Raw genomic sequence first — 12,930 nt, 5'->3', positions numbered from 1 at the left:
CGAAGTAATATCTTTAAAATGAGCAAATGCACAGCGGAAGATTTCTTTCATACCTGAGAATAAACATGCTTTCAAGTGTCAACCAAAAGGTTGATGAGTTCATAGGTTTTTCATAAAATAATAAAATTCATCATTTTGATAGACCACAAGATTCAAATACAGTACACCTATCTCGTGTACGAAATCATTTTTCATAATGCTTAGCAGAGTAGGTTCGTATCCTTTTCTCCCCCGTAGGTTGCCTCGCAATTTTTAAATAATCGTGCACATATCTCGTGCACAAAACTAATACACATAACCTGTGTATAAAAGTTATTCTCTCGATACATAACATTCATTTCGATTTCATTGCTCAACATGATAACCGACCTTAACATATAATGCGCATCAATAATATCCCCAAAACAGAACCTCTCGTATGTATAATATATAAACTTCGAAGTACTAAACACCACGCCCACTAGCTCTTCCGTCTAGTGAACATTCTGGGTGGGGGTGTTAAACCCGGTAGCTACCTTTAGGATTTGCGTGAATTAGGGCCATACCCGATTCTAATTTTTAGGTTACCAAGCAATAATAATCAGGGGAAATATTCATAACAATTAGTGGCAATTATCACGTCCAACTAATTCAACAATAATCCACATAACTTCTGTCTGCATAATAATTCATTCGAGGAATGTTTTGCTTGTGTCTATCTCGTCAAACATTTATAAAAACATTTCATGTATTCTCAGTTCAAATATATTTCAAAAGTATTTAATAAAGCAGTTATAAAAACAGCGCATGTATTCTCAGTCCCAAAAATGTAAAGAGTAAAAGGGAGCAAATGAACTCACAATACTGTATTTTGTAGTAAAAATATATATGACGATATTTAACAATGCAGAGTTGCCTTGGATTCACGAACCTATATCATTTGTATATATATTAAAACATATACTTGTAATCGAACAAATGTATATATATTATTATTAGTGATATAATTTTTATATTATTAATTTATATATTTCATTATTACTATAAAATTATAACTTTTGTTATGTTATATGTATCAAATATTTTATATGTATATATTTCATTTGTTTGTTAAAATAGTAATTATATTAATACTAAAATAATATTAGTAGTGATTAAAATAACGATAATGATAATACTAGTGTTAATAATAATGATAATGATATTAATGATTTTATTAATAATATTAATGATAGTTTTAATGATAAATCTTATAATAATGTTAATAACAGTAATTCTTATTTAAATGAAAAGTTTATTAATAATGATAATGAAAATAATAATTTTTATAATAAGACATAATACTTAATAATAATAGTTATTATAGCAATTTTAATACTAGTGATAATATTAATATCAATACTTATGTTAATCATAATCAAGATCTTCATGTTTAATTTGTGAACTAATAACTAAAGTTTCTATAACATCAATTCGTAATTCAAATCATAATAATAATAGTAATACTTAATAATAATAATAATAATAATAATAATAATAATAATAATAATAACATTTAGTGAATATACTATTATTAGTAATGATAATGATATGATAATAACAATAATACTAAATAATAATTCTAATACATAATAATAATAATAATAATATTAATAACAATAATAACAATAATAATCACAATAATAATAGTAATAATAATAATAATTTTTAAAAAATTGAAACTACCTCAAAAGCTTTTCTAAAAAGAAAACGCCCCGAACCGGGCTCAAACTCGAGACCTCTCGTTAACCCAAACCATCACACAACCACTCGACCGATCCTGTTTTTCCTGAATTATTATCAAACCTTTTAAACTTAACCTATTCATGTTTCCTCCCACCTTCTTCCCCGATTCAAATTGACCAGGGATCAAACCCAGCTATTAACAAGTTAATTAATTAGTTTTAGGATTATCAAACAACCCTTAACAACTGGTAATCATTTATTTTAATAAACAGATTCCATATAATCAGAAAAAAATTAAAGCCGTGAGGAAAGCTTGAAAACGAACTCAGACATCAAATTTGATTTCTGGAATGTTTTAGATTACGACTTCTAAATGAATTAAGTTCCAAATCAATCATAGAATCTTTCTGGGTCGTTAGCTTAAATTGAAACTTCAAATTAAACTCTAATTTCTCTAAGAACAAACCGTATGACTTTTTCCCATTAAACTTTGACTCCAAAATTAAAGCTAAATCTAAAGAATTGAATGTTCAATTTCTGCAGAAAGATTTCTTATAGGCTTCTTAACACAGCTACATTTACACATTCTAAAAATTCATTGGAATTAGAGCTATTGATTTCCACAGTCAATGATACTATGAACCTCAAATCAAATCTTAAATTTTAGATAGTTTTAGATCCCGATTACTAAATGAAACAATTTGTAAATGACTCCCACAAACTTTCTGTAACCTCAATTGAGACTAAAACTCCAAATTAAATTCAAATTTTATCATGAACAGATAGTTTGACATTTTAAAATTATACTTTGACTCCAAAATCTGAATTCGATATAGAATTTTGGCAATTGAAACTTTCCAGAAAGGTTAAATGAAAGATTTAGAACAGGATTGCATTAATAGATTTTGAATTAAAACAAAAATTTGAAGTTTTTGGAAAATGAAACTAGAACAGAGCAGATACCTGTTCTTCCTTCTTTTCTGATTAGATTCGTTCATTAAAAAGTTGTTAAAGTTATCTGTAATTGATATTTGATAATGTAAGGTCGACTGGTACCTCTTAACAACTTGCAATGCTTGTTTTATATACTGAATGTGTCGACAGGAATTTTGATCAGGTACAAAGAAAAATAAAAAAAAATAAAAAGGAGACAACGATCCCTAACAGAATTTGTTTGATTCCAGAGATTATATTCTGATTGGTACTAGCTGAATCAATTATCTACAGCATTGAAAAGGATTGACAACTGATTACGTTCCTGTATTAGGTTTATATATATATATATATATATATATATATATATATATATATATATATATATATATATATATATATATATATATATATATATATATATATCAGATATAATCTTTAATTAAAACGCGTATAAATCTGTATTTATATAAGTATATAACTATATTTATATATATGCATATCTGTATACGTATTTTCACATGTATGTAACAATTATTTTGTATATTTATATGTATTTATGTTCATCTGTGATTATATTTGTTTATACAAATTAATTTTAACTAATATTAATAATTATTAATATATTAATGATAATAATATTGTTAACATTTATAATAATAAGAATACTAATATTAATAACAATAATAATAGAAAATAATAATAATAATAATAATAATAATAATAATAATAATAATAATAATAATAATAATAATAATAATAATAATATTATTATTATTATTAGTATTAATAATGATATTAATAATAATATTTATATATATCAAATTTCATATTTACATGTTATATATACAATTAATATAAAAATACAAATGTTGATACTAATATTGAAAGTGATAATAATATTACTTTAGTAACTATATTTTAAATTCATAATTTAATTTAATATCTTAATATTATTTATTATTAATTATGTAATCTAATATATTGTATAATACATATACTGAATATTTAATATTTACACATTTATATATATATATATATATATATATATATATATATATATATATATATATATATATATATATATATATATATATATATATATATATATATTAGTATATAACTGTGTTTGCTTATTAGTTATATCATGTAAATATGAATACATTAATAATGTTCTATATATATAATTATTATATATCGAGTTACTATATTATATTATTTCATAATAAAAGTAAGTATTATAGATTTCAACACATAATATTTATATCTCTTATAATAATAATTATGTATAGAAATCATATATGTTTATATATATAGATTCTTCTTAATAATAACCTTATTATATTATATATTATTTTACATATTTATTTCTACTGATTAATTTGTATTGTATTATTTCACATTATTATATACACACACACACACACACACACACACACACATATATATATATATATATATATATATATATATATATATATATATATATATATATATATATATATATATATATATACACACACACACACGCACACACACATTTTATTTACAAACAATTATTCGTGAATCGTCGAGCACAGTCAAAGAGTAATTGATTATATGAACATAGTTCAAAGTTTTTGATATTTCAACATTACAGACTTTGCTTATCGTGTCGAAATCATATAAAGATCAAGTTTAAATTTGATCGAAAATTTCTGGGTCGTGACATTACTTATATATAACTCATGGTTACTATAAATAAACACTAATACCACAATCAAAAAATAGTATTAAAAAAATATCTATACTTTATAGTTAATTCAATTAATTAAATTTATAAATTTAAATATAGTTACGTTCTCTATCTATGGTATTATATAAATATCTAAAATGATGATGTCACAAATAAGGATTTTCCAAGCTTAAAAGATTCAAAAATAAATAAAAATTTTCTAAGCCTCTCATGATGATGTCATTATAATAATTAATTATTTTTAATGAAAATATTAACATGTTAATTTTATAATATATGAAGCATTATGTACAACCATATGATAAAATACCCTCTTGATTATATATACAATATTTGAAGCATTATATACAACCTTATGGTAAAACACCCATTACCATATGTACACTATTTGAAACATTATGTACAACCTTATGATTAAACATTCATATGACCATATATACAAACTTTAAAACAAATTGTACAATATTTTACAAAACACCCATAAACGCATGTACAAACTTTGAAGCATATTGTACAACCTTCATATAATAATTGTATTATTTTAAAAAAAAATTTAAAGAGGGATTAGTTATTACTAATAGTTATTATAAAAAATATAAATTCTAAATTTTAGAACAAACTTTTTTTTATTATTATATTATTATTATTCAAATATGGGTTGTCTTTATGAGGTTAATTACGTTATATATGTATGCGAAATATATGTCTCAAATAAATATTGTAATGTAGCTTTTATGACAAGAAAAATAATAATTGTGATTAAAATTGAAAGAAAGTGGTGGAAGAATAAATGTAGTTCATTTATTCTGACCAAGTTAAGTATATCAATATATTTATAAAAATAACGACAAATTTCTTAGTCGAAATCGGTAATTCAACGGGTCACCAAACTAAATCACTTTAACATTTACGTTCACTTAATATCTAAAACATATTACTAAACTGTTGCGTTTAAACAAACCCGTAATTTTACGGGTCATTATAAAATGGTTGTTTCATCATGCATGTATTAAATGTTATCATGTTAAAAAAGCTTTAAATAATAATTTAATATTACATATAGAATATTTATATTTTTATTTGGCCATTAAATAGAAAACAATCGGGAGTAATACAAACGGTTAAAGTGATAAAAACAAGAAAAATAGAAGTTTTATTTCTTGATCGGTCAAAGTTTGTAAATTCAAACAACGTCGTCAACAAATACACGCACGCAGCCACGTTTTCATCCCTACCTTTATAACTATTACACCCACTGCCTATTCTCTCTACGCCTTTTTCTTCTTCCATAATTTCATACGCATCCAAAAACCACCATATTTAAATAATTTTTGTTATTTTATTACTTTTTCCTATTTTAGCATTTGATAGGCATATATTCATACTTCATATTTATATAGCAAAATTGCTCTGTTTTCGGTGGTTAGTTGTAATTAATTCTGTTCTGTCAACTTTTGTGTAAGTTAAGTTTTATTTTAATTTACAAAAAATGGTAACTGGTGGTGTAACCGGCGGAACAACCGAGAAAACTCACCGGCAGCGGTGGTGGCGCGTGAATGATAATGGCGGCGCTTCATCTACAATTACCTTTTTATTTGTATCGTTTATGATGTTTAGTTCATTCGGATTTTTGTATACTTATACGTTTTATAAGTACCCAAACTTGAATAATTATGGAAATAATTCATTTGGTTGTCAAGAGGACAGTGAAGGTTCATGGTCAATTGGTGTTTTTTTTGGGGATTCACCGTTTTCACTCAAACCAATTGAAGATGTAAGTGTTTAATGCTGTTCTTGATCTTTTATTTATAGTTGTAGCATTTTAAAATTGAATTTTTTAAAAAGCTTGTTGGGTTTTTGATGAAATGAAATGGGTTATGATTAAATTATGATAAAGATTAAAAATTGAATGATTTGGTTGCAGATTAATATTTGGGAGAATAAGAGTGCAGCATGGCCAGTGGCTAACCCTGTTGTAACTTGCGGTTCGGTTAGTGACTCTGGGTTTGCAAGTAATTTTGTTGCTGATCCTTTTCTTTATGTTCAGGTAAAAAAAAAAAAAAAATTATTGTAGAATTATGATGCTTGAATCTGTCTTTTGTTAATTAGAGTTTATAATTTATAGTATATTTTACTGAAAATAATTAGTTATAATACGCATATACGATTGTAACAAGAAATATGAATAGTGTTTGGAATTTTTGTTTGCAAAAGATGGATATGGATTGAGGAAATGGAAATATATGATTTAAATATTCATTTATTTTATGCATGTACAAAATATATTAAGGCATCTTATTTTGTACTATGATGAGGATGAGGATATTGCCTGTGAAACTGTGATATGAGTTTGACCTCTTTTTCACCTACTTTTCTATTTGCCGTTTAAAAAGGTTGTGACTTTTTACATTTTTGGTCTAGGATTTGATATGTTATCATTACCATTCAGAATTCAGATGACTATGACTGTTGTCTTGAGGTCGGAATCATCCAATAAAACATATTGACTGACTTCATATTTTTTTGTTTTTTTTTTTTTTTTTTTGGTATAGCATATACAGTATATAAAATGTTTTAAATGCATATATTGGAATAAAAACTGTAAACTTGAATAAGGTACGGTTATTGAAAATGTGAAGAATTTAAAGTGTGAAAATTTGATTAAGTAATAATAAATATATTGCCGGTTGATATACTTCTGTTCGTGCTTATATTCTTTCATTCAGCCTACTAAGGCTGTGTTTTTGAATTTGTAATTTCATTATTCATTCGAGTTATTAATAAAAATCCTTATTGCTTTTTAAAAAATAATTTGATTAATTACCATATTGGGAAGAAGTTTTTATTTAAGGTAGTATATCTATAGCAAAAATGCTAACGCAATTGTATTTACGTATGTGTTAGGAAGAAGTTTTATTTAAGGTAGTTATTTTTCTATAGCAAATGCTAACGCAATTGTATTTATTTATGTGTTAGGAAGAAGTTTTTATTTAAGGTAGTTACTTTCTATTTGTTCACATCGATCATGTTTCCGCAAAAGGTCAAAATAACAAATACGTTCTAGAAAAAAACCTTCTGCAATTGAGTATTTTCTTTTTATATGTATTGACTTAGCTGTCCTCAATATTAATTGCTGTGTTATTTCGATGAAAATTGAATAAAGATTCTAGAAATTCTAGAAATTCTAGAAATATGCGACATGATTAAGTAAAAAACCTTCTTAACCTAACATGTGATGAATTATTCATAATATATGATATATGATACTTTTATGTGCAATATAATGCACTAAATATTATACAATAGATAGGTAATAAATAAAAAATAGATCAATTTCAAACATATCATCAAAAAACTTCAAACACAAATTTTTTTTTATTAATTTTCAAAAATAATATTATATTATATCATTACATTATTTCTAGTCCCATATTTTCAAAAGTCAATATTCACTATCCAAATAAATATTTTTATATATGACGAAAGTTACTTTATTCCAGAAGATGAGACTTTTGATACTCCGTATATTTGTACTTTTGCTTTTCTTTCTTTGAACTTTAAAGTTTGTACGTTTTGTATTTTCAGTAATATTAATTAATATCAATATCGATATTCAATATTAATCATCAAATTACTCCGTATTAATCATTATTATCATTATTATTACTCCATAATAATATTAATAATAAAATAAATTATATTATAATTAAATTAAAATTAAAATAAATAGTATATCCAACTCTACCTATTAACCACACGAACAATAAATAGTATATCCAACTCTACCTATTAACCACACTAACATATACATATTTATTATTATTATTACACATATTTTTGAATATATAAACTCGAGCTTCTCTATACCGATATTTATTTATATATACTATTAGAGATGAAGTTTTTGTTGCCGTATGCCATAAACCCAAGTGTAGAACTCACTCCCAAAAACTAGCTTGAAGGAGGAGGGAACACCCAAGTTTATAACCACCAATTAAGTTTATTCACCCACCGATATGGGATCCCAAACCCAACTAATGTGGATCATAACAATACTCCCTCCTTAAAGGGCCAACGTCCCCGTTGGACCATCTAAAGTCGGGTTGCTTTGATACCAATTGTCATGATTCCCTGGGACAAGCTGGAGAGATCCAAAGCCAACCCTGAGTTTCCAGGCAAGAAAGGAACCCGGAAAAGGACCCGTACAAGCCATAAACTCAAGTGTAGAACTTACTCCCAAAAGCTAGCTTGAAAGAGGAGGGAACACCCAAGTTTACAACCACCAATTAAGTTTATTCACCCACCGATGTGGATTCCAAACCCAACTAATGTGGATCACAACATTTCAATATACATATATATATATATATATATATATATATATATATATATATATATATATATATATATATATATATGTATATATATATATATATATGTATGTATTATAATTATAAACTAACAAAATCAAGTTTAGTGTGTGTAGCATAAACATTTATTGCTGTAAACGATATTCCGTCGGAGGTTTTTGGGCAGAATACGAAGGTTTTAGGACAAAATATGGAGATTTTGGGGCAAACTATGAACGCCCCTGAATGCGTTTGTCATCTCTGCTAATAAAATAATGTTTAATTTATAGAGCGAAACCATTTACCGCAACAACGCGCGGTATTTTCATTGCTCGTTATTATTATTATTCACACATAGAATAGATTTGAATGAATATATAAATTGTGAATATGTAAATTGAAGCTCCTCTATACCGGTAGATCAATCACCTTTTTAATTTTATTTATGTTGGATGTAATCGGTAACTATTTGAATTAAACAAGAAAAGCTAAAACATGTTTCAGGGTGACATTCTGTACTTGTTCTTCGAGACCAAAAATTCAATCACAATGCAAGGCGATATCGGTGTTGCAAGAAGCCTTAACAACGGAGCAACATGGGAACAAATGGGAGTCGTGTTGGATGAAGAATGGCATCTCTCATATCCATACGTATTCGACTACAACGGTCAAGTATGATCTTCAAACTGTAAATTATGTGACAAATGATATATGCTGCTACTTAGGTGGTGTGCTTTCAAACCGTTTAACTAAAAAAAAAAAATCCAAATCGAGTTTGAATTCGATTTTCAGTTTGGCTTCGGTTTAGTTTACAAATCTAAAATCGATTTTCGGGTCATTTTTTTAAGTCGGTTAAACTGAGAACCGAATTCAATTAATAATATATTATACTATTAATATTAATTTAATATGTATAGATCACAACACGATCCAAATGTCGAATTCAAAATCAACTTTTTATTACTATTTAGGTTATGTATGTTTTTTTTTTTATTTCTTGATTTTAACAAAAAACAAACCGAATTCAAATTCAGTTTTTAGTTTTGCTCCCAGAAATTCTAACACCGAACACATCATACGGATGTAATCGAAAATCAAACTGAGGAACCTACTAGTAACATTGTTTCTTGAACAATTGCGTACTTTCAAATGTGGACCCTGTGTGCTCACTGAAAAATAAATAAAGTTCACCATATAAAATAATGCAACAGATTATATCATTTCTTATATATCTTATTGTGTAATGTGTAATTCTATATATTGTGTATATGTATCACTAATTGTATGTGCTTGATGCAGATATATATGATGCCAGAAGGAAGTAAAAAAGGCGATCTTCGTCTTTATCGTGCAGTCAAGTTTCCATTGAAGTGGAAACTTGAAAAGATTATGTTGAAACGACCTCTAATCGATTCATTTATTATGGAATACGAATCTAGGTATTGGCTTTTTGGGTCAGATCATAGCCGAATTAGCAGTAAAAAGAATGGGGAGCTTGAAATTTGGTATAGCAACACACCACTGGGTCCATGGAAACAACATAAGAAAAACCCGGTTTACAATACGGACAAAAAAACCGGAGCCCGAAATGGTGGTAGACCCTTTTTTTACAATGGACATGTGTACCGGCCTGGACAAGATGATGAAGAGACGTATGGGAAACGCGTTCGTGTGTACAAAATTGAAGTTCTTACCACACATAAGTATAAAGAAGTCGAAGTCGATTTAGGGTTTCAAATACCGACGAAAGGTAAGAACGCGTGGAATGGAGCCCGGTCCCACCATCTTGACGCGCAACAGCTAAGGTCTGGGCAGTGGATTGCGGTTTCAGATGGAGATCGAACCCCATCAGGGGATTACTCCCGAAGGTTTATTGTTGGGTGTTTATTGATAATAGTTTCGGGTTTGCTTGTTTTCGTGATCGGTATGTTGCTTGGTTTCGTTAGGTGCATTGTACCGCTTAATTGGTGTCCGCATAGTATAAAAAAACGAAGCGATTCGTTTTTAGTTTGGGAGAGATCGAGTTTAATGTCGATTAAGTTAAGGCAGTACTTGAGCCAGTTGAACCGTGTGAGTTCTGTTCTTCGGTGTAAGATGAACCCTAAAACTAGTCTAGGTCGGTTTGCGTTTTTAGTCATTTTGATAGCTTCGATTGTACTTATGTGTGTCGGGATTGGATACTTATTTGGAGGAAGTGGCGGTCAAGAATCGTACGCAATCGACAACAGTTATTCTCAGTTTACAATGGTTGCTATGACGTACGATGCTCGTTTATGGAACTTAAAGTGGTACGTTCAGCATTATTCTCGGTGTCCTTCAGTTCGGGAAATTGTCGTTGTATGGAATAAAGGGACCCCACCTGATTCATCCGAGTTTGACTCAGCGGTCCCGGTGAGAATCCGGGTTGAGGAAAAGAACTCGTTAAACAACCGGTTTAAAATTGACCCGTTGATAAAGACACGAGCTGTACTCGAGCTAGACGATGACATCATGATGAGTTGCGAGTATATTGAACGTGGGTTCAAAGTATGGCGTGAAAATCCCGATCGGTTAGTTGGATTTTACCCACGGCTCGTGAATGGGCCGGGTCCGTTGGAGTACCGTGGAGAGAAACACGCTCGAAAGTTTAACGGGTACAACATGATTTTGACGGGTGCAGCGTTTATGGATACTCGAGTAGCGTTTGATAGGTATTGGAGTGAAGAAGCGAAAGCAGGGAGGGTTGTAGTGGACAAGGTTTTTAATTGTGAAGACGTGCTGATGAATTTCTTGTACGCGAATGCTACTTTAGGGCCGAGTGTTGAGTACGTGAAACCAGCGTGGGCTATCGATACATCAAAGTTTTCGGGGGTTGCGATAAGTGAAAATACGCAAACACATTATCGGGTTCGAAGTAGTTGTTTAGACAAGTTTACAAAGATGTATGGTGGTTTATCAAATAGAAAGGTTGATTTCAATAGAAGGCAGGATGGGTGGGACCTATAGCAACAGGAATTGTTCATGTACATTTTGTTTGGTTTTATGGATAGAGTTTGTTTACAAGTGTGAATTATTTTCTTTGTTGAAATGGTTGTGTGTTAGGTTAATTGGTGAAAGAATTTGGAATGTTAATGAGATGTGGTTTTGGGGGAAATATGTATATATACCTTTTAAGATAAAGGGTGTCTTTTTTATAATTGTTCTATTTTAATTGCAATTTTGAAATTTTGATTATTGAATTTGAATTTAAATTTCAATTTGAACCGGTTTGATCTTTTAATTAGTGATTTTAACGTGGTCAAAATGGAGCTCCTAGTTATCATTATCACTCGTAATAAATTTGCGATAAATAATTGAGTAGTACTCCGTATTTGATTAATAAAGTAGCGAGAAACAAAGAATAACCTAGTGGTCGTGCTAGGGTGTTTTTTTTTTCATTGCATATGATATTGTACTATTAACAACATTTTAGCTAACTGCTCTGACATAAGTTATGCTTCACTAAATATGTTGTAACGTTTTGAATTTAACACCAATGAAAGAAATTATAAGTGTTAAAGCTATAAATACGTTATATACTTTCACTTTTGTTCCAATGTAGGTTATATACCCAATAAATTACCAGTGTAGGTCACAAATTTTCAAGAAGTGTTCTAATGTAGGCTATTGGTGACCGGTTACCTGCTGAAATCAATTTTTTAACATTTTTTTTTTAATTTTATATGGCTACAAATTGGTTATATACTTTTATTTTTATTTCGATGTAGGCTATATACAAAAATAATTTGTTCCGATGTAGACTATATACTTTCACTTTTGTTCACTCATAAGTTCAATGTGTTCATATTAGCACACTTTTTGAAAGTATATAGCCTACACTGGTATTTTATTGGGTATATATAGCCTGCATTGGAACAAAAGTGAAAGTATATATAGCGTATTTATAGCTTTAACCCAAATTATAACGTATTAATTTGTGCCTCGAGTCACAAGTCATATAATCCCAAAACATTAACTTTGTCAGTTAAGTAAGGGGTAAAATTATTGATTTTGGCCCTAAACCTTTGAAAATATTCGACAAATTTCTAAAGTTGATTATAGAAGATGAAGTTAGAGAAAAGATTGCATCTTTAAAGTTTACAAATGTCATGCGCTCAAAGTTTTTTTTTTTTTTTTTTTTTTTTTGAATGGCAAATGCAAATTTGATTATGCCTCTAGTAAGGTACTACT

General features: G+C 28.2%; 1 protein-coding gene across 1 annotated transcript; it reads left to right on the top strand.

The window, feature by feature from the left end:
- Positions 1-5,663: 5,663 nt before the first annotated feature.
- LOC139893127 (glucosamine inositolphosphorylceramide transferase 1-like) lies at positions 5,664-11,874 on the top strand. The gene is made up of 4 exons (XM_071876264.1): positions 5,664-6,146; positions 6,297-6,419; positions 9,226-9,393; positions 10,021-11,874. The coding sequence occupies exons 1-4, from the start codon at positions 5,862-5,864 to the stop codon at positions 11,704-11,706; spliced, it is 2,262 nt and encodes a 753-aa protein (XP_071732365.1). The 5' UTR covers positions 5,664-5,861; the 3' UTR covers positions 11,707-11,874.
- Positions 11,875-12,930: the final 1,056 nt, after the last annotated feature.

The sequence above is a fragment of the Rutidosis leptorrhynchoides genome, chromosome 2, assembly GCF_046630445.1.
Source record: "Rutidosis leptorrhynchoides isolate AG116_Rl617_1_P2 chromosome 2, CSIRO_AGI_Rlap_v1, whole genome shotgun sequence".
NCBI lineage: Eukaryota > Viridiplantae > Streptophyta > Magnoliopsida > Asterales > Asteraceae > Rutidosis > Rutidosis leptorrhynchoides.
The sequence above is the reverse complement of the archived record's forward strand: the minus strand, read 5'-3'. Positions and strand labels throughout refer to the sequence as shown.

Excerpts from the sequence above, each read along its gene's own strand:
- LOC139893127 (XM_071876264.1), top strand. The coding sequence starts at position 5,862 with ATGGTAACTGGTGGTGTAACCGGCGGAACAACCGAGAAAACTCACCGG. Across the intron at positions 6,420-9,225 it reads ATCCTTTTCTTTATGTTCAG|GGTGACATTCTGTACTTGTT; the intron begins GTAAAAAAAAAA and ends AACATGTTTCAG. Across the intron at positions 9,394-10,020 it reads TATTCGACTACAACGGTCAA|ATATATATGATGCCAGAAGG; the intron begins GTATGATCTTCA and ends TGCTTGATGCAG.